This window comes from Seriola aureovittata, chromosome 17, assembly GCF_021018895.1.
Source record: "Seriola aureovittata isolate HTS-2021-v1 ecotype China chromosome 17, ASM2101889v1, whole genome shotgun sequence".
Taxonomy (NCBI): domain Eukaryota; kingdom Metazoa; phylum Chordata; class Actinopteri; order Carangiformes; family Carangidae; genus Seriola; species Seriola aureovittata.
Window position 1 is genome coordinate 17,432,448 of NC_079380.1, and position 20,189 is coordinate 17,452,636.

The 20,189-nt window shown below is 42.0% G+C and overlaps 2 protein-coding genes and 1 long non-coding RNA gene across 5 annotated transcripts; 2 read left to right on the forward strand and 1 right to left on the reverse strand.

Moving 5' to 3' along the window:
- Positions 1–687: 687 nt before the first annotated feature.
- si:ch211-120g10.1 (butyrophilin subfamily 3 member A3) lies at positions 688–6,465 on the forward strand. 2 transcript variants are annotated; one of them, XM_056402482.1, is made up of 10 exons: positions 688–840; positions 2,339–2,421; positions 2,894–2,992; positions 3,327–3,428; positions 3,525–3,659; positions 3,764–3,901; positions 3,992–4,043; positions 4,133–4,159; positions 5,316–5,342; positions 5,429–6,465. In XM_056402482.1, exons 2-10 carry the CDS (start codon positions 2,362–2,364, stop codon positions 5,986–5,988), a joined length of 1,200 nt encoding a protein of 399 aa, XP_056258457.1. In that variant the 5' UTR covers positions 688–840; positions 2,339–2,361; the 3' UTR covers positions 5,989–6,465. The 2 variants fall into 2 exon arrangements, with proteins under 2 accessions (XP_056258457.1, XP_056258458.1); XM_056402483.1 differs by having other exon boundaries at positions 715–840; positions 2,352–2,421.
- A 1,127-nt stretch (positions 6,466–7,592) lies between these two features.
- Positions 7,593–20,109, forward strand: recql5 (RecQ helicase-like 5). Its single transcript, XM_056401180.1, has 19 exons — positions 7,593–7,838; positions 8,043–8,164; positions 8,715–9,236; positions 10,223–10,319; positions 10,406–10,517; positions 10,608–10,770; positions 10,856–10,938; positions 14,300–14,521; positions 14,659–14,755; positions 16,049–16,085; positions 16,173–16,231; positions 16,787–16,857; positions 16,965–17,058; positions 17,127–17,315; positions 17,436–18,073; positions 18,159–18,204; positions 18,285–18,506; positions 18,620–18,692; positions 18,793–20,109. Exons 1-19 carry the CDS (start codon positions 7,742–7,744, stop codon positions 18,915–18,917), a joined length of 3,069 nt encoding a protein of 1,022 aa, XP_056257155.1. The 5' UTR covers positions 7,593–7,741; the 3' UTR covers positions 18,918–20,109.
- LOC130185013 (uncharacterized) lies at positions 10,968–13,941 on the reverse strand. Of its 2 annotated transcripts, none has more exons than XR_008830087.1 (4): positions 13,082–13,941; positions 12,943–12,994; positions 12,001–12,156; positions 10,968–11,913 (listed from the first exon to the last, which is right to left on the reverse strand). It is a non-coding gene; the product is annotated as an uncharacterized LOC130185013 (long non-coding RNA). The 2 variants fall into 2 exon arrangements; XR_008830086.1 differs by having other exon boundaries at positions 12,001–12,119; positions 13,082–13,936.
- Positions 20,110–20,189: the final 80 nt, after the last annotated feature.

Below are 20,189 nucleotides of genomic sequence, written 5' to 3' on the forward strand. Positions count from 1 at the left end.
TGTATTTTGACTTTAAATTCTGTTCTGTTCCAATTACAGTTAGTCACAAAACAGTACATGAACGTAACTTTTTGTTGAATAATAAGCAGCAGCACTACATTAGCCTGTTTCCTGTGTTAATAATATTTCACATATTGAGTCTATGATGGGGGCAGTATCTAACTTGCTACCATTGTGAATATATAGGCTACAGTATATCAGGCTCATACTGAAAAGTTCTATCTTGCTGGTATGGCCCCTGAGTTATATAATTATGTATTATAGAATTATTATTACTGATGTATAAACATGTAATATCATCTCAATGATGCATTTGATTGAAGTCCAGTTTATTGTAACAACTTTATTGAGAACTGTCAGGTAGCTCAGTCTTTCAAAATGCATTATGTTTTGTAAACTGAATGTTTTATATGTAAATCCTTTATCTGAAATATCCAGCAGCCTAACTAAAGCTTTGAAGTAAAAATATTTCCCTCTGAGTTGTGGTGGAGTAGAAGTGTAAAGTAACAGGGAAATGGAAATTACATCACGACTGCACTTAAAAACAGAACTACACTAAATGCACTTAGTTACTTTGCATTACATTAAAAGTCTCTGTGTTTACAGACGGATCTTTCCTTTAAGTGTGCGTAACATATGCACCTTACAAACATGGCGGCGCGCCTTGTCCACTGGAGAGTCGCTTTCGTCACTGGCGGAGAAAGCCGAACCTTCCCGACCACTCTGGTATGTAAACAAGGTCAGACACTGCAGCACACAGACAAAACACTGTCCTGGAGTCTGTGCGCTTCTGAGCCAAGAGGAGATCTACACTTTTCCACCAGCCCTCTGAGGACCAAGGTAAGCTGTGCGTCATGTGCACGTTAATACGATCATCCGTATGTTATTTGTATTGTTGTGTAGGACGCACTGAAGGGAAATATACGATGACATTATCAGGATAAATGTATGAAATGTGTTATTGTGTGTCTTGCACAGCTGCAGACAGATAAGTTTTCGACGTGCAGTCTACCTGTGTCTACAACACAGATTTGCCGCAAAGTCACACGGCAGGTGTGTGTTTACCTCATGCGCAGTCATCAGCTGGCCTCGAACTGGGTCGCTCTGACTGCAAAAGCTGCATGGTCATGTTTTCCCACGACATCAATAAATCCTTTCTAGCGGAGCCTTTCCTTTTTCATACTCTGGTTTGTTTTCTTGCGATTACAATATTGTGTCAATTTATATATGCAAATGTGACATTTTAGCCCTCAGCTCAATTTAAATCAGCATTACTGCATACATTGTATGATAACACAATATATGAACCGCATAAACAACCACTGTATATACAAATATCAGAGTGTTGCAGTTTTGTGGAGCTTGACTGAGCTGCAATGGGGCAACAGCGTCCTTTTTTATATTAACCAGAATAACTTAATTCATAGTCCAACCAGGGCTGTTTATGCTTGTGTTTAATAAAATGCAGATAACCATTAGTTTCTTAGAATTAGTGAAATGAATGTGCAGATAAGGTTTATTTGTGCCAGTGAATTCACCCACATCATCCTTAAGTCACGAGAACCCGTTTAGACTGGTCATCCTCAGTGCTTCAGCGCCAGCCAGACACAGACTGAGCTCGTGTATTTCTCTGCAATGGCGAGAAAGTGAGGGAATGACACAAAGAAAAATGAATGAGGAGAAAACAGAAGGAGAGAGAGAGAGAGAGAGAGGGAGGGAGAGAGTTGCAGCCGAGGCTTTGCACTGGAAGCGTGCAGGGCCTGTCACGTTTTGCAGTGTCTGCTTTTTATTGCTTGGTCCTGCTCCAGTTAATGATCACTGCTGGTCTCTGCCCCTGATGTGACCTCCTGGACACATTCCTCATATCGCACCAGAGATAATTTGACTTTATTAACTCAGGTAGTGGATCATTTATGTATTTGGCACTGCCAGCCAAGGCCAGGGACACAACATCCCTCACCTACTTAATAAGTTGTTGTGGTCAACCTCCGAGGTATTGTTTTCACTAAATGGCCATGTGAACTTTTTCATCATATGTTCAATGATTTACATGACATGCTGTAGTCTGATGAGACAGTGTCCCCTCTCAGAGACCAAAACTAATTATACATTCTGCTAAACCACATAAAGTCCAAATTTTAAAGGTGTGCCACTAGAAACGTGTCCTGAAATGGTTGACATATTCTGAAGTGGCAGTGGTAAATACCACCTTATTGTACACTACAAGCCGAGATGTTTGACTTCATCACATGAAGGACAATAGCGGAGCTTCTGCTGGTAAATAAGACGTAGTCATGTGATTATCTAAAGTCACATTTATTTGTGTTTCTCACTGTAGGACTCTCTTACAGACCAGCCAAGATGATGCAGTGTTTTCACTTCATGGTGGAGCCGGCCAAAAACTTCACGGCCAAGATAAAGGTAACATGTTTTGGTGTGCTCAAAAGGAACATTGTGTGTTTAATGTTCAAACCTGTTTTGTTCCTGGCAGGATGGTTTCTGGGTCACCTTGACGCTCAAGTGGGCAGTTGACATGACAACATTTTTGTAGTACCACACCATGTGACTGCACGCATTTCTCATCTCCTGGTTCTGTTTTTAACTAGAAACAGCTACAGTATGCAGAGAGTTGCTGATGAGATGAATCGAGGCGGAAAGGCTAGAAAGGAAGGGTGTCTTTATTTCTGCTGACAGGAACAGAGCCATGATGTGCATTTTGATCAGGCTGAGTGACCAGCTCCTTTCTAATTTGACCTTATTACTTTCTAAGGCACTTGTCAAGCACCACTTATGTCCTCCAAATGTCTTTTTCTTTTCTTTTCGCTGAAAACTTTTCCTTTTAAAAACAGTTTCCCACAGAAAATCCTTTTTCTTAATTTTTATTTCCCTGCAGGAATCACACAAGAGAGCAAAGAAGGACAAGAGGGAGCCTCTGGATGAGGATCAGCTGTTTGTGGTGGATCTGGCTAGAGACCTCAGCCGAGTGTGTCAGGTACAACCTCTTGAGAATACACCATGTACAACATAATGTATTCACCTGTTTGGAAACACCTGTTTGGAGCACTTTCAGAACTGACTTGTCTGTACTGAGGAGGTTAAAAACAATAATATATTGCTAACAATTCAATCATGAAATCAGATATGACATGAAAAAAAAATAACAATATTAGTTACAAACCATCTTTTTGTTGAATCTGGTAAAAAAGACCCTAAACTCTCACCAATCGAGTCATAGTGACCTTATCATCAGAAATAATGATGATGATGATTCTATTATATTTTATTTTCACCTACCCTGCGTTTCCCTACCTGTTTTCTCTCTGCAGAGGTCAGCAGTCCTGGAGCACATCTGGAACCAGGATGACACCTGGCCAACTCCTCTCTGCAAGGCTTTCATCCTACAGTGGGCCTCTATGCTGGAGAGCAAGGTGCTTATCTGTGAAAAAAAGACCAGGATATACATTAACCATGCTTAAGGTATATAGAGGTTTAGTCACTAAAGATGTGTATCTTTTTCTCTACAGAAGAGGCCTCTGCAGACTGATGGCTGGCCAGAGATGGATGAGGGCAAACTGCCAGATCTGATTAATGAGCAGGACCTGATGCAGGCCAAAAATGTGATTCTCAACTGGATCAAGGATGTGAGAGCTCAGCCTGAGGTGGGAAGTTCACATAGTTCACATGTTTCTTGTTCACCGGACTGATTTCTGCAGATTTGTTTTTACCCAATAGACACATTCTTTTCCCACTGATCATCTTGCAGCAAAGTGTGTGGCCTGGGGAACCTGTGGCAAAGGTTCTGGAGGACCTGCAGTCAGCCTGGCGTTGGGGCCGTGCACCCAATCTGCTGACTGCTATGGAGCTGGTCATGTGGACTTTAATGCTGCAGCGCCCAGATAAGGTAGGAGCCCATGTTAGAATACACACACATCTGCACTTCATCAATTTATTGTTCAGGTGTAATAGAAGCCCTCTTGGTGTGTTCCCACAGGACACCATCCCGCAGCAGTGGCTCATGTGGAAGCAGAGGACTCAGAATATTGGTTTGTAAATTAAAACTCAATTAAGTTGAAGTTTATTGTATATTTGTAAAATTTCACACCCCTATGAATCTGTTACTATCTCCTTTCAGGTGCCATATCCTACGTTCCTCAACCAGGTGAGTAACATTTAGTTAGCTCAGCATTTATAATGAAAACTTGATGTTTAAAACCACTGCATACAACTGCCTCACTGGTTTCAAGTTAGACTGTTAGACAAGTCTGCACAGCATTGTACAGTTTATGTACAGTATATAGGAACATCCACACGGCTCAATATTAGGTGTGTAGCGAAGAAGGTGGGTGTGTGTGCACATCCAACTTCAGCTGGGTACAAGCGCAGCACAAAAGAGAGCACACACAGGAAAAAGAGAGGTCGCCACACCCTGAAATATTCCAGCTCCCAAAGTTTGAATTGATGCATTATTTTGGCCTGCAGGGTCTTGGTCAGGCAAACATCCATGTGAACAGCAAACAAAAAATGATTTACAATTTACATGCACATAAAAAAAACACAAGTTTTTGAAAACATTTTTTAATTTTTTGCAATGAGAAAATTGTGTACAATGTACAGATTTTTGCATGTGTCAGGACTACTGTCTGGTCCACAGTCCTTTGTTTAGGACAGTGGCAACCTTTTCCAACTCATGGCCCACTTGAAAATCTCAAAAATGTAAGCAGCCCGCACCCAATGCTGTAACAGTACGGAGGCCAAATAATGCTGCTCAGAATACTTTTATTTTAATGAGAACGATCGAACATTAAGGACTGAGCTGAAGCAGGGGAAGCTTAATTTTTCTATTTTGTTTGACGGGAGAGATCAGTTGTTGATTCACTATCTGTCTCTTGACCCTATTTTCTTTCTCTCTCTCAGACTGAGATAACAAACAAGTATATGATGTATCCAGTGGCAACGTAAAATTTTCTATCACTGGCTTATAACAGTGACAGACCTTAATACAAGAAAATATTTTAGGATATGATAAGATAATTTCGTGTTTACAAATATAAAATTAAATTATTTACAGTAATTACAGTTACAAAGTTGCATCAAAAACAGTTTTGGGAGCTGGGAAATTTCAGTACAACCAATCTCTCATTTCTTCAACATTCTCATCTTCACAATATCCACTCTCCAGTCCATAAATACTGGTAATATGACCAATATCTCCAAACTGAGATACACAGTTTTTTGATTGTGTAAAACTAGCTTTGCATCATTATGTTGATGCATTCACTGTCATCTCTTACTCTGAAAGTCTTCTGTTTTTGCAGTGTGGGACTGGATCTCAGATGCCGCAGGTACAGGATTCATTCTATCAGTGTTTCAGCCAACGTAATCTCCTCTGAACCTGTTTGGTAATTCAGATTGTTACTTGTCCCTATAGTTGAGGTGACTCTGGATCTGGACACAGCCAACCCAGATCTGCTCATCTCCAGTGACGAGAAGAAGATGCGCTGTGGCTTTGAGAGGAAGGATGTTCCCAACTACCACCAACGCTTCGACGGCTGGTGGTGTGCTGTCGGGGTGGAGGGCTTCGGCTCTGGCCGCCACTACTGGGAGGTGGAGGTCGGTGAGCGGGACTGGCGGCTGGGCGTGGCTAAAGAGTCGGCCCTGAGGAAAGGCTTCAAGTCGCTGAACACCAATACAGGGTACCTGACCCTGCGGCTGGAGAGGGGCACTGAGCTGAAGGCGCTGACTGTGCCCTTCACTGCCCTGCCGCCGGGCCTCATCCCCCGCAAAGTGGGCATCTATCTCGACTACGACCACGGCCAGCTGTCCTTCTATGACGTCGACAAACACTTGCACATTTACACCTACAATGAGAGCTTCACTGAGAAGCTGTTCCCCTTGTTTGGTACAGTGGAGATTATCAAGGATCTGGTGATCAAGTCCCCAGCAGCTAAGACCCAATGTCTCTGCTCCACATCCTGCCTCTGGGGTTGAGCTTCCTTCTGTCACCTCTTCCTTCCAAATCCAGTAGACATCATGTTAAAGTATAATAAACCAGGTTATGTAATACTGTAATCAGAATCAGAGATCCTGATGTAAAAGACCATCAATAGCTCCAGTATGTGACCACGCTCTATGCTGCTACTGCTTCACTGTGATTGTTGCTGCCACTTTCTCTCTATAGAGTTATCATGTTGCCCGCGTAGAAGGAGTCTGTTGCGCTACAGTCCGTCCACTAAAACAGGTCGGACCTCTCAGAATAAGACAATATACTACACAGTTCAATGGGCCTCTTGTCAACAACTGAACCCATGTTACCATGTTATCATGTTTCCCTTTGCTCACATACATAATGTATTTTCATACATTTAAAACAAAGCCTATAGCATTAATGTACTGTATTGTGCAATATTAATCCTGCAGTAAGAATGCACTCTGTGAATATTAAATAAAGCAAATGTGTGTCTTAAATTCTAGTCTGTTTATTGGTGCAGGGCTGTTTGTTTGGTGGAACAGACAAAAAAGATGAATCTTAAATATATGGCAATGAGAACTGATGTGTGTAGTATATACACAAACCCAGTCCCTTCTAGTTCACACTATCTTGGGTAAATAAAGAGGTGGTGTCAGTTATCTGCCTCAGCATCTTCTCTTGTTTCTCTCTGCTCACAATAATTCCTCCTTTCCTCTCTTCCTTGTCTCTGCTAGGGTTATTTTATGTGCGTATATGTTTTATATTCCTAAATTACATCAAAACCTGTGGCTAGCAGTATTCCAGCTCAGATAGCATAGCAATGTCTGCTTGCAACTGAGGTAATTTATGAACTCTATTTTCTAAATAAGCTTTAGTAATTGTTCTGCATGGTTGTATTATACAGGATTTAAAAAAAAAACACTCCCATAGCATTCTGGGTGGAATATTTTTCTAAAATATTGACAAGTGTCTTCTGGCTCCCTTCACTTTTAACTCAGGTAGCAGACTAATGAAATGGGTTCACTTTGATTTCCTGGTCATTAAGCAAAAAGTGACTTATTACATGTGAACAGATGGTTGTTTGAAAGTTGTCTCTTCTGCCAAAATCACTTCAGTTGCATTATGTAATCCCTGATGATCATTCAATCTGGCAACCCAAATGTTGTTGTTATTCATGCATCATATGACAATCCTTTTTGAATGATCAGTAGCCTATTAAACCACCCAACAGTGTGTGAAGGTATTAAAATCAGCTTCACCTTGACCAGTTTCAGCATTAACATGCTGCTTGCATGTTAATGCTGAAGCATCGATAATAGCCTGATAACACACTGATGAAATATATATTATAGGAAAAATATATTTACATGTGGGGCATATTGTTGATAATTCTTACTTGAGTAAGGGACTTGCTTGGAATGGAGTATTTCTATAGCGTGAGATCTATATATACCTTTGGTGCCCAAAACAGGGATGTCCACGTACTTTTGGCCACATACTGGATCACATGCATGTGATCAGCTGAAAGTCGTGCACCAGCTGCACCAATCAGAGAGCTCTAACTGTGGCACCTGTTTTCAGCATATTAATACAAATATAAAACAAGAAGAGAACGTTTAATATACGTCATGAATGAATGCTAGGATATCACTAAACACATGTTTTTTTGTTTCTTTGTTTTCAACTTTTATTTTCCGTTTCAGGATATTGCAAGAATATGATGATGTCATCGGTGTGCGACGACGTTAGAAAGGGTTATATGAGAGAAAGACGATGACAACAAGTTTAAAACAGGCTTTAAAAACCCACTTTGGGTTCGACAGCTTCAGGTCTAAACTACAGGAAGATGTTGTCAAAGCGGTCCTCAGAGGTGAGTGAGTCAGCGGTCCATGTAACTGCTGTTTTAGTCTCTGTGGCTCTGTGCTAATTAGCTGCCGTTAGGTGGCTAACAGCAACAAGGAACCTTCATTAACGTTCAATAACATGAAGCTGAGTGTGAATTGTGTCTCACGGGAAGTGTTGTCGTTGTCACGGGGACAGTAATGTCTGACACGGTGTTGTTTTCTGTGTGTAGGTGACAGGGATGTGTTTGTGTGCATGCCTACTGGAGCAGGAAAATCCCTCTGTTATCAACTGCCTGCAGTGCTGGCTGAGGGTATCACTCTGGTTATATCCCCGCTCATCGCCCTCATTCAGGTCAGTCTCTATCCCTGGCTGTCCCGCAAACCTTTCAGACACCTGCCAGATTGTGTGTGCAGTGTCAGTTACAGTGGCAAGAAAAGGTGTGTGACCCCTTTGGAATGACCTGGTTTTCTGCATCGATTTGTCATTAAATGTGATCCAATCTTTATCCTCACACAAATGTAGACAAACAGTGCCCCTAATCACTCATCATACTCTTTTGTGTGCTTATTAAGCACACAGATTGAACATTCACAGTTCTGGTGGAAAGAGTAAGTGAACCCTTGGATTTAATAACTGGTTGAACCTCCTTTGGCACCAATAACCCCAAACAAACAAATAAGCCTTTAGTTGTTACTCTGAGGTCATTTCACATGTAAGAACAATACAATGATTTGTATGTTATTAGTTAAAATAGCTTGTGTTAGTTCATAATTGTAACTAAGATGAAGATCTGACCATATATTAGGGCACATTTATAAACAAATGGAGGTCATTCCAAAGGGTTCACTAACTTCTTTTCTTGCCTCTGTATGTGTTGCTCACTCCCTGTGTTTCTTCCCAGGACCAAGTGCAGCACCTGAAGGATCTGAATATCCCCGCCTGCTCCATCAACTCCAAGCTCCCAGCAGGCGAGCGCCGTCTGATCCTGACCGACCTGGAGAGCAGCAGCCCGAAGCTGAAGCTGCTCTATATCACTCCAGAGATGGTGGCCTCTCCCTCGTTTCAGCCGTGCCTGACAGGCCTGTGCTCCCGTGGCCTGCTGTCCTACCTGGCTGTGGATGAGGCTCACTGCGTCTCCCAGTGGGGCCACGATTTTAGACCAGACTACCTCAAACTGGGTGAGCTGCGTGCTCGCATGCCTGGAGTTCCCTGCTTGGCCCTGACAGCGACGGCACCCGAGAATGTACAAGAGGACATTGTTCAGTCCCTCAGGCTGCGCTTGCCCCTATCTTTCGTTACACCTGTTTTTCGCAGTAACTTGCACTATGATGTGATCTTCATGGAGCTGCTGCCGAACCCCTACGTTCACCTCCATGCCTTTATTAAGCAGGCGCTGGCACTGGACAGTGGGTCTAATGGACAGGTCAGTGGACTGGACTCTGTGAGGTCTCTGTGTTATATTTTTTAAACAGTAACATTAACATGTTGGAGCAGTACATAAAGGAACAGCTCATTTGAAAAGACAGAAACAAAAGGATCTAAAAATTATAGCTATGGTTGGACTAAGGTTTTCTCTATGTCATTTAAAGTCCGTGGATTCAAGCAAAATGAAACAAATCCTCTGTTAGGACATACTGATACTGTATTTTCTGGACAATACTATTACTATCTAAATACTACTGAGTACTGAATACTACAATAAAAATGTAGCAAAAGTAAGGTGATTATAAATAATAGAAAAGAATGAAATGAAACAAAAAATAAAATCTGTTTACAGACAGTTATGACAGTCTAGAATGAATAATTTGAAATAAAATATGAAGCATGAGAGAGTGACATGCAAAACTTAGATGTGACATGTGCAACCAATAATTAAATAATTTAACATTGGAGGTGGAAAGCAGCAGAAAGTCAGGTTTGATAACGGTACAGTTCACATTGTATGTCAAATCAGCTCTCAGCTCTCTGAATCTTTTCATCCCAGGATACATACTTGACATCCTGAAGAGAAGCCTGTTGTGACTATTTTCTTTGAAAGAGGAGCAATTTAATATGATGGATTTTAACATCAATCCTTATGTCAAATCTGAGGCATCTCCAGTGTGTAATTGTGACAGATGTAACATCTTACTTCAGATAAGTTTTGAGCCCTAAAAACTCTCAAATTCAACTCAAATCGGTGTGACAAAGATGCAGTATGTGCTGAAGGCAGAATATTTTACAACGGGACAATGAAACGGACTCAGTGCCAACATCGGCTCAGCTGTGATATTTAACAGTTGAGTATAGAGCCCTTTTCTGTATTTATGCAGCATAAAATTCTAGTTTGATGCAGAAGAATAATTTTTGGCTGATAATGTTTTCCCTGAGAATGCTGTTTTTCTCACACTATCTGATATTTGTGAACAGGGTTGTGGGATTGTTTACTGTCGGACCAGGGAGGGCTGCGAGACAGTGGCTTACCAGCTGACCAAACTTGGAGTCTTGTCTAAGCCTTATCATGCAGGTAGCAGTGTTTCTCTCCTAATGTGTATGTGTAGGATTAGAAAACATCAGGATTGGGGCTGATGTGTTTGACTTCTGGTTTTGCAGGTCTGAAAGCAGGAGATCGAACCGAGGTCCAGAATGAGTGGATGCAGGGGAAGGTGTTGGTTATTGTAGCCACCATCAGCTTTGGTATGGGAGTAGACAAGGCCAATGTCAGGTGAGGCAGTGAGGTTTTTGTTGCTGTATTGTTTTGTATTTGCTACAGTATTTAAGCTTTTATGTGCTGATGTCTCTGTTAATCCTGAAGGTTTGTTGCTCACTGGAACCTCGCTAAGTCTCTGGCCAGTTACTACCAAGAGTCTGGGCGAGCAGGTAGAGATGGACTGCCCTCCTTGTGTCGCACATACTACTCCCGGAGAGATAAGGAGCAGATTATTTTCCTCATCCGCAAGGAAGTGGCCCGCAGACAGGTCAGCACAGCAACAGAGGACTCTAAATGTAAGGAGTCAGATTAATGTCAAGGTATCTCAACATCTCTGAACAACTTGTCTATAGGAGAAACGGGGCTGCGCAAAGGAGACAGACAAAGCAGCCATTACAGACTTTGAAGCCATGGTGTCATTCTGTGAGCAAGAAGGGTGAGTGAAGAAATCAGTGCTCACATGCATGCAAGTCACTTTTTGTTTATTGCTTACAAATAAAAGCAAGTAGGCCAATAAGTGAAACGTCAAAACATGACATCATTACATAATGGCTTTGCCCTTTGCACAAATACAACATGCAGGTTTATACATTACACAACTCTGATCACGTACATGCTATTTCAGTTTGTGTACAGTGGAGGGCAGACTTGCTCTGTCTTTATGCCATGTTGTACAGAATATGCTGAGGAACACTTACAGCTCCCCCTCTTAGGCGGATCTTACCTAATTCCATGTCTGACTGCCAATTCTAATACCTTAGGAATGACACATGGTCAGCCTAAGAAAAAACATTAAAAAAACAAATTTGGCATTTTCCCTTCACGTCTAACTTTGTAACCCGCTGTTGGTCTTCTTCAGTTTCTTTAAACGATTCCCCACATCATATTTTGTCTGCACTGTTAAAGTTGCAATTGGGGTTGGCTCTGCCTTTTCCTCAGATCAGAGGCATTTTTGTTGCCCTGTAGAGCACAGGGATGCTCCAAGGAATGTGGATTCTCCTGAAAATCTGGCAGCTTTGGCAGGTGTGTCTGGCAGCCAGTCAGAACATCCTTCTCTGTGTTTGTCAGGTGCTTTGTTGTTCAAGGGTTGGGCCTCTTCAGCGCTCCTGAACACACCCGGTATGAGGCTCCACTGAGATAGACCTTTAATATTTACCTATGAATTACATGACCATGACTCTCAGTAGGATTTTTCATTGACTCTACAGGATTCATGGTGCTGCAGCGAAAGCCTGCATTTGTGGGATTTTTTTGTGTGTGCACCATCTCCTGTGCTTAGATGTCTGATGATAATGAAATGAAATTCTCCTTGTGTGGAGCACATTTGCTCAGATGTTTGGTCCCTTCATCTTGGTCTTGCGACAGCAGCAGCAGGTCACGCAGGTCAGCACTATCATGAACAGGACCACCACTGCAGGAGAGCAAATCAACAGTATCATGACTGGCTCAGTCTTAAAGAATTAAAAAAAATCAGTTATGACAGAGAGCGGCAACTCACAGATGAAGGTCAGCAGGATGGAGAAAGCTCCCACCTCTATAGCGTTGGCTCTGGGCAGACCCTGCAACTTTACCCAAATCCTGTTCAGGAGGTTCAGCGTCTCTTCTTTGGCATCCATCCTCGTGACGATGCAGAAACAGGGTGGATGTATTTACACTGAAGATAGTCAAGCTTAAATTTGGTTTACACAGTCTCATTTATTTGCCTGTGTTTAGTGTCATCAGGATATAACTTCCTGTTGCTTGTCACTGACGCCCTTAGTGGGAGGGGCACAAGCACATAATTTGCTGCTGTTTATCCATGAACATGATGAAGTTGTGCTGACTAACAGTTTCTTTACCTAATTGAGGTTTTGTGATTTTAAGAGAGAGTAGGAGGGTTACAGTGAGAGGAAGGCCGGAGTTTTACCGCCTCGGGTGAACTGATGTAAAGCATGTTTCTAGCCAAGTGTTTGTCTGAAAGTGAGTGTGTGTATCAGGGTAATGATACAGGGGGTGGGGCTGGTGGTTTAGGGCGTTCAGCATAAGTAACAGGTTAACCCTCTGTTAGGCTTTTGTAAGACAACATAATAAAAGTGACTGTAGCAGATGACCCCGATTGATAAATTATATTTCTGCACAGCCAGTGCTTGGTGGATGTTAATTTTAGACCTTGTTTAGACCCCCAATTTAGACTTTTCCACAGTAACTCTTTGTTAGGTTTAATAATGAACTTAATGAACTTAAACAGTGAAAAACCCCCTCAGACAGTACTCTGTCACTACAGTTCTCTCCTTATTTTAAAGAAGACTAGTTTAAATTTTCTCTGTGTGTTTGCACATAAGAAGTCTGTATTTTCAAACGCATTCTTGTCATTCTTCCCAGCCTGCAGTATTTCTCAGGTGCTTTGTCTCTCAAACACACACAAACAGATACAGACACACTCACTGTGAGAGGCACTTACCTATGAGAGTCTTTGTTGTTTTCAAACACTCAGCCAAGCCAACCCAGACTAACTGGTAAAGATGACAAAACAGAAGTAAGCAGACTAGTTGATGAGGAGGAGACAGTGATGAACATGACATTTTCCCTGAAGGAGTTACCTGCTGAATGTCTGACTGCTGTAAATCATCCAGAGGAGGAAAGGTGCTCAGATGCTGCCCAAGATTAGCAGTCAGGCTGAGATTAGGGTTAGGAGGGATAATGCCTCAGGTACAGATGATAGTCTGCACTTGGAGTTAAAGTAAAGTGAGACTACACACAAAAACAAATCCCAGTCAGTGCTCCTCTGTTGTCCTTTTTGAAGTTTTCCTTCCTTTTAGCCTTTTTATCTCTTCTGCTCTTTCTTTAGTTCGGTCTTTAGGGTTCCTCTCTTCTTTTTGTTGTTGTTTTTTTTTTTTTTTGGTAGTGACACATGTAGAGTAGTTATCTGCTGTGCTCCTCACATTAGTTTGTCTGCCTCCAAGGCTGTTTTCCCTCTGACGGTCCTGCCTGGGAGTGACTGTTGCTTCACAGACTCTTTGTGCGCCTCTCTGTCTTTCCCCACCTCCTTTGGTGAGACTGCTCCTCTCTCTTTCATGGTTGTGGAGACAGCGTTTCCATTTCCAGCAAGGTAGTTAGTATGTTGTTGAAGTGGCTCGTTTAATGAGCTGCTTCCCAAACACACTCTCTCTCTCTGTGTGGTTGTGGTGTTACATAATACTCGATCTGATACAGGAGTGTGAGGCTTTTTTATAGAAAGAGTGGAAACAATCACATGTAAAGCAGGGATCATAATAAAACACATAACATGCAGGAACAAGGTGAGCTCTTGTTAGAAATGAATAGGTTGTGTGTCCAAAAAAAACCTTAATGTGTAGGAAAATAAGACAGAAAATCACCTCCCAAATTAAGATTTAATTTGCTCTAATGCATTCTTTATATCAGTATAGAGGCTAATTGCCCTGTCTATTAGCAATGTCTATCTCTGATTGCCAGGCAGCTGTATTTTTTATGCCATGTGAAGAGGGAGCCGTGTTTGGCTTATTTCATAATAGAAACATTGATTGCGGTCAGTGTGTGATGGTTACACAACATCTAATAGATCAGTCATGCACCAGATAGCCTCACCAAACTACTTGTGTATGATGGAGAGGTGCTTGCTGTGTGCACAAAAACATCATTTGTCTTGACCATTTAAGTACAAACTCTATCATGTAGATAGCTTCACAATGTCTTGCATCTGTTTTGCTAATTTATTCTAACATGCAGGAGCAATGTCACCTTCCTGTCCTTACATGTATTTAGTTTGTAATACTCAGTTTGTCTCATCTACCCAACAGTTGTCGTCATGCTATCATCTCCAAGTTCTTTGGTGACAAGGCGCCAAACTGTGCCGGCGCCTGCGACTACTGTCGTAACCCTAAAGCTGTACGTGCCCAGCTGGAGAAATCGGCTGTCCTCAGAACCAAGACTGAGGCAGCTCAGAGCAAAGAGCCCAAAGGACGGTTTGGTTTCCAGTCAGACGCTTATGGAGGAGGAAAGAAAGGCTACGGCTTTGAGAGGCAGGAAACTTTAATGACATTTTCTGAAATGTTGATTTCATTCGTCCCACTATGGATGTCATATTTCTTCAGTTTGGATTCAAAGTAACATAAAGTAATGGTGAACCTGTAGATTAAACTAATGTCACACCTTGTAGGTTTGATGAAGGGGATAGTGGCAATAGCGATGAAGATGTCATAAAGAGGAAAAAGGAGTTTTCCGACCTCTTCAAGCAGCAGATGAACCTACGGAAGGTGAATCATAATATAATAATATAATATATAACCAACACACACAAACCTTTGTAGAAATGTAAACTTAACCAGGCTAGAAAAACAACTCAAACATTGTTTGCATTGTTTGTCTGTACATGTGTTCGCCAGCTGTGGGCAGCAGAAAGACGGGGGTTGTTGGGGCCCCTGTTAAGTGAGGCTTGTAGCAAATCGCTCCCACATGTTCAGTGGAACTGGCACAACACTGTAGAAAAACTATTCCTCAGCAGGTCCAAGTGGAAGTTGGCCACTTTTCAACACAGCAGAAATGAAAACAGGAATGTCATCATAATTGTATAGTAGTAGAAACAGAATTTAAACAACAAAGAAGTAATGATTGTAATGGAAATTAATGAGACCATTGTCACTTCACCGCTAAGAACTACATATAAATATATTAGGGCCCATATTGTATTAAGTGAGAATTCCATGTCTTCTTTGTATCAAAGAGCTCAGTCCACAGAGAAATACACACCACCTGTATTCAGAAACTGTGACTTAAAACGAGCCGTCAGGACTTCTGTAACTTTGTGATGTCACAACAAAGCAGTCACTGCTCTCAGCCATTCCCCAAGCAAAAGAGGCTCAGAGCCTCTCTTGTGATTGGCTCACTGACCTGTTGTTGTTTGAGCTTCTGAGAGAAGCCTGAGAGAGGAGATGTAAAACTACACCTGAGATGGTTTTTGGTACTTAAAACCACAAGTATGTCTTCTTATGGATCAACACTTCAAATAAAACACAGGAAAAGTGAAAAATACGGGACCTTTAATGACATTGAAGAGAATTACCAGGTTACGTCCATAATATAGAAATACCCACCCCTTACAGGCTTGAAAGATGGCAGTATATGCAGTAGTCATGTCTTGAATAAAGTATGACTGAACCATACTGAACATATGGATAGACAGATGGAGCGGTGGGTGAGGAATACTCTATGGACATTTTAATACTTATTTCTGCTGTGTCACAATTAGAAACAAGAGTAATTTACTCTTAAAGTCACTGTCAAGCTGACACGGGGTCTTTTTCAAATTCAAAAGATACATTTAAATTTAAATGCGCTCATTTGGCAGAGAGGTTCAGGGTGATGTTAATTATAAATCTCATCAGGAGTTGAGCAGTTATGCTGCAGAGATGGAGGAAGTGTGCCAGTTTCACTTCCCTAAAATAATACATCACCATACCAGAAGTGCACTGTTCGATTGGAAGTTTCTTTCATTTAGTAGAATATCTAGAACTAGCTACTGACTCCTGTCTGTGCTCGTGTGTCTTTAGGGAACTGAAGGTCAGAGGGAGGACTTTGTTCCCCCAGGTAATATAAATAAAGAAAGCAAATCATTATAAATGAATACTTTGGCCAATGTGTACGGTCATATAAGCAATGTGTCCCTCTGTGCAGATGCTGCCTGCCTACTCAAAGACGCCAGCAGCCAGAGGATCCCCAGGCTCACTGTAAAGGTACAATGGGGTACTTGAATGCCACAAACACATTCCTCATACCTTCTCCATTCATTAACAAGTCTATAGGAATTCAGTGACTCATGTGTCGCGAGATGTGAAGGGAGACATTGCAACTGAGCAATACAACCCCACCGCTGTAAATATACAGCACTTCTACAGCTTAGAAAAGGAGACTGCAGCAGATGAAAATAAAATACTGCCCCTGTGGCCCACCTATGTATTACAAGCGATGTCATTTTGCACAGTAGAAGTGGGAAGCTTCAGCATCTGAAATGTGGATATTTTCTGTTCTACTGAAACATAATTGATGTAATTAAAGAGCATATCTGAACTCATATGTCCACAAAGTTTAGCCATTTTTGCTCCTTTTTGCTTTGGTGTTGAACTGTGTGCAAACATATCACCCACTCAAATGTCTTTGTAATTGATTGAATTATTATAATTCTTCTGCTATTACCACCTACAGCCTTTATTTACACACCATTCTATCTTATCACTGTTTTTTTTTTTTTTTTTTTAATTATTCAGTTGTTAATTAACTTTATATTTCAGGCCAGAGAGCACTGCCTGTACCTCTTGGAAGAGGCGTTACATGGCCACCAGGGGGCAGAAGACACATTCAAGTAATTGTGCAGATACATGCTCCAAGAATCATTTTTATACATAGTTCATTTTCTTAAGAAAATTAATTGACACCTGACTTGGTCTTCATCTCCTCTCCACCTCTCAGCTGTGACACTCCGTCCATGGCGGTGGATCTCGAACACGAGGTCTTCAAGAACAGCAAGTCGTCCAACTTGTACAAAGCAGCCGTACTAAAGAAGGTAACTCCTGACTGTTCTGCTGTTCATGTAAGGAAAATATATGCCTTGACAAATCTCTTATTCTGAAGGTGTCAGAGCTGAAGAAAGGCGCAACTCCCTCAGCTGGAGGAGAAAGAGGAGAAGGTGACAAGACTACCAGCAGCAGTGAATCCAGAGAAATTGAGTCGAAACTCAAAGGGGAAGCATCCTCCTCCTCCTCTTTTTCATCCTTTTCTGAGGAGATGCAGGGGTTCACATCTGCATCTGAAGTCTACTCAGTAAGATCACTTTAGTAGAAACTTTCTTCAGCTAGTTTAGAAGCAATTAGTGTGGGTTCTTGTGGCTTCAGACTAACTTTCTGATATAAACATGTATCTGTTTTATCATTATTCCTCCAGCTGAAGCGTAAGAGGGTAGGGGCAGGCCAGAGGGGCTCTTCCAACCCCTTCCAGACTGCCAAGGATCTGCTGAAGTCCTCCATGTTGGACACTGCTTCTAACAAATGGTCAGAGAGTGGTGGGTTTTACAATGACAGCTCAGGAGGCTCTGGAGAGTCATCTGTCAAGGTGAGAATAAAAGAGATGAACACAGATACATCTTCGGCTGTAACATCGTCTATCAGAGCCAGAGCAAATGCAGTCGCTGCCTCCATGAACAGCCCGACAAAGGGGGGCAAAGCCATGAGCAAGAAGCAGCAGAAGCTGGCGGAAGCGGCAAAAAGTACCCGCAACATTTCCCAGTACTTTGCAAAGAAACAAACAACAGAAGAAAGCCAGGAGGAGCCGGGGGGACTTAATACTACGTTACCTCAAACTACCACTGTGATTCCTGAAGAATTCACCTGCCAGCAGGAACACTCACCTGTCACTGTGGACGCTGCAGAGAGCAGTCCTGTGGAATCAGAGACTCAGGATGTGATGCAAGAAGAAATAAAAAAAGAAGTAATAGTTATAATTGATGACAAGGAGGAGGAAACGTATAAAACAGAGACTTCAGAGCTGAAGCAGGTTCAAGACGCATCGGAAGATGATATAAGGTCTGCCGCAGAGTGATTTCAGCCATTTTATGACAACTTTGCTGGAAAAGTCCTCTTTCATCATCTTTGTTTTTCCCCCTCACAGACAAAACAAACCAGAAGAAGAAGCTAAACCTGCTCTAATACAAGGGGTAGGTGTCTGTTTCCTCTCCAGTCGTAAGATTTATTTCCTGCTCAGTAACTTATGATGATACATACTGTATATTTCCAGCTGACAGATGATATGAAAGCCAACAGAGAGTCGTCTCCTCCAGCGAAGCGCAGCCGCCCCACCAATGGCAGCACCAGAAGAGTAACCTTCAATCCTAACGTACAGGAGAGGGCCCTGCACCCGGTGAACGAGCCACCGAAGCCGGTGACGCTGAAGGAAGCGGCCGACATTGTGGTCCGCTACCTGGACCCTTTTTACACTCAGGGGAAGTTTGCCACCAAGGTGAGAGAGGCAATTATCATTTCATATTTGCAGAGAAGCAGCAAGGTGAAATGAAAAGACGGGCTTGACTTGTTTGCTGATGAATTCTCAGCGGTTGCTTTCTGTGGTTGTAGGAGCTGTTCAAGTCCTTTGCTCGCTACTTGTCTCACCTTCTTGCTGAAGGAAGGAGTCGGGGAAAAGGCCAAGGTAAGCAGGGGATACATCATTAAAAATAATAAACAACATCCCAGATTTGCACAGCTACAAACAATGGACTGTTTTCTGACTCTTGTATCTGTGTCCACAGTTAAAGCAGAAGCCAAAGCTCTCATTAAGAAGTTCTTCAGCAGAGTCCAGCGCTGCGAGAGCGAGGCGGACTGGAAGCACCTTAAAAGACCACACAGCTGTAAAACCACAGAGAACAAGGAATGACGCGAAGGGAAACGTAGCCATTTTTAGGGCCAAACACTTCCTCTTTGTCAGTGCCTCTTGTTTCAGTAATCTCAGGCTTCGTCACTGACGCCTGCCGACCAGGTTTATGGTTGATTTGCTGCTAGAGTTCTGCTTTTTTCCAAGCGGGTTGCTGCTACGGTAGTTTATGTCAATAATCGAGCAATAAAATATTGACTGTTAAAGCCTGCGAGAGCGGTGGTAGCACTAACATGACAAGTGTTCTTTATGTTTCACCCCATTATCTGAAAATTGTGTACATTTCAAATTTCTGCTGACCGAAGCATACAGTTTTACATCACTCCTCTGCAGGCAGCAATCAGACTTCATATCACAATATAGGAATGCTGTATGGGACTTTTGTGATACTGCATTCTTCTCTTTTTCCACCTGCACTTATACCTGCAGTAAAGCATGTTTCAAGTCTCTGCAAGTTGATTTTCATACAGAGCTGGAAAGTTTTGATGGTTTATCCTCTGGGGACCATGAATGTCTGAACCAAACTACATGACAATCTACCAAATAGTTGTTGAGGTATTTCAATCTGGACCAAAGTGGTGGACCAGCCGAAAGAACAACTGACTTCCATCCATAGAGCCTTACCACCATCATTGGCTAGAAAAACATTGTGCCAGTGGTTGACTCAAATGTGAAGTATACATACTTTGAAGTAAATGGGGATAAAGCATACAAAAACACTGGAACAATGTATGAATGTTTGACATAAACCAGTGCTATGTTTTTATTGCTGCTACATATTTTTTCTTTGCCTGCTGGACTACAGAACAGAGAGCAGGAAGCAAATGGACATAAATGACACATACTGTATGATGAAAAACTGACATGTATTTTCTTTTACTTATATACTAAGTTCAGATTTGTCATAGGTTGTCTCTCAGCTTTAGCAAGAGGATAATGTGTGCTGAAGGATGTTTTTTTTTGTCTTTGTTAGCTATATTGTTTCCAATGAGGGAAATGCTCTTTATGTTATAGTGCCTGTCAGGACTGTGAGAGGCCATAGCTTCTGTCTCAAGACAGGAGGAAAACCCAAAGAGTACTTGAGGCACTGATGGACACAGAGACTTGACTGTATAGAGTCTGAACAGCCATAGTTTGTCTACTCTTTGCTCCTAAATGTTTACAATAAAGACCATGCTGAACAGGAACAGACAAACAGTGTGAGACGTCCCTTATTGTGTCTTGATTAATAACTGCTCATGTCTTCTGTTGGACAATCAAACTTATTGGCGCTCT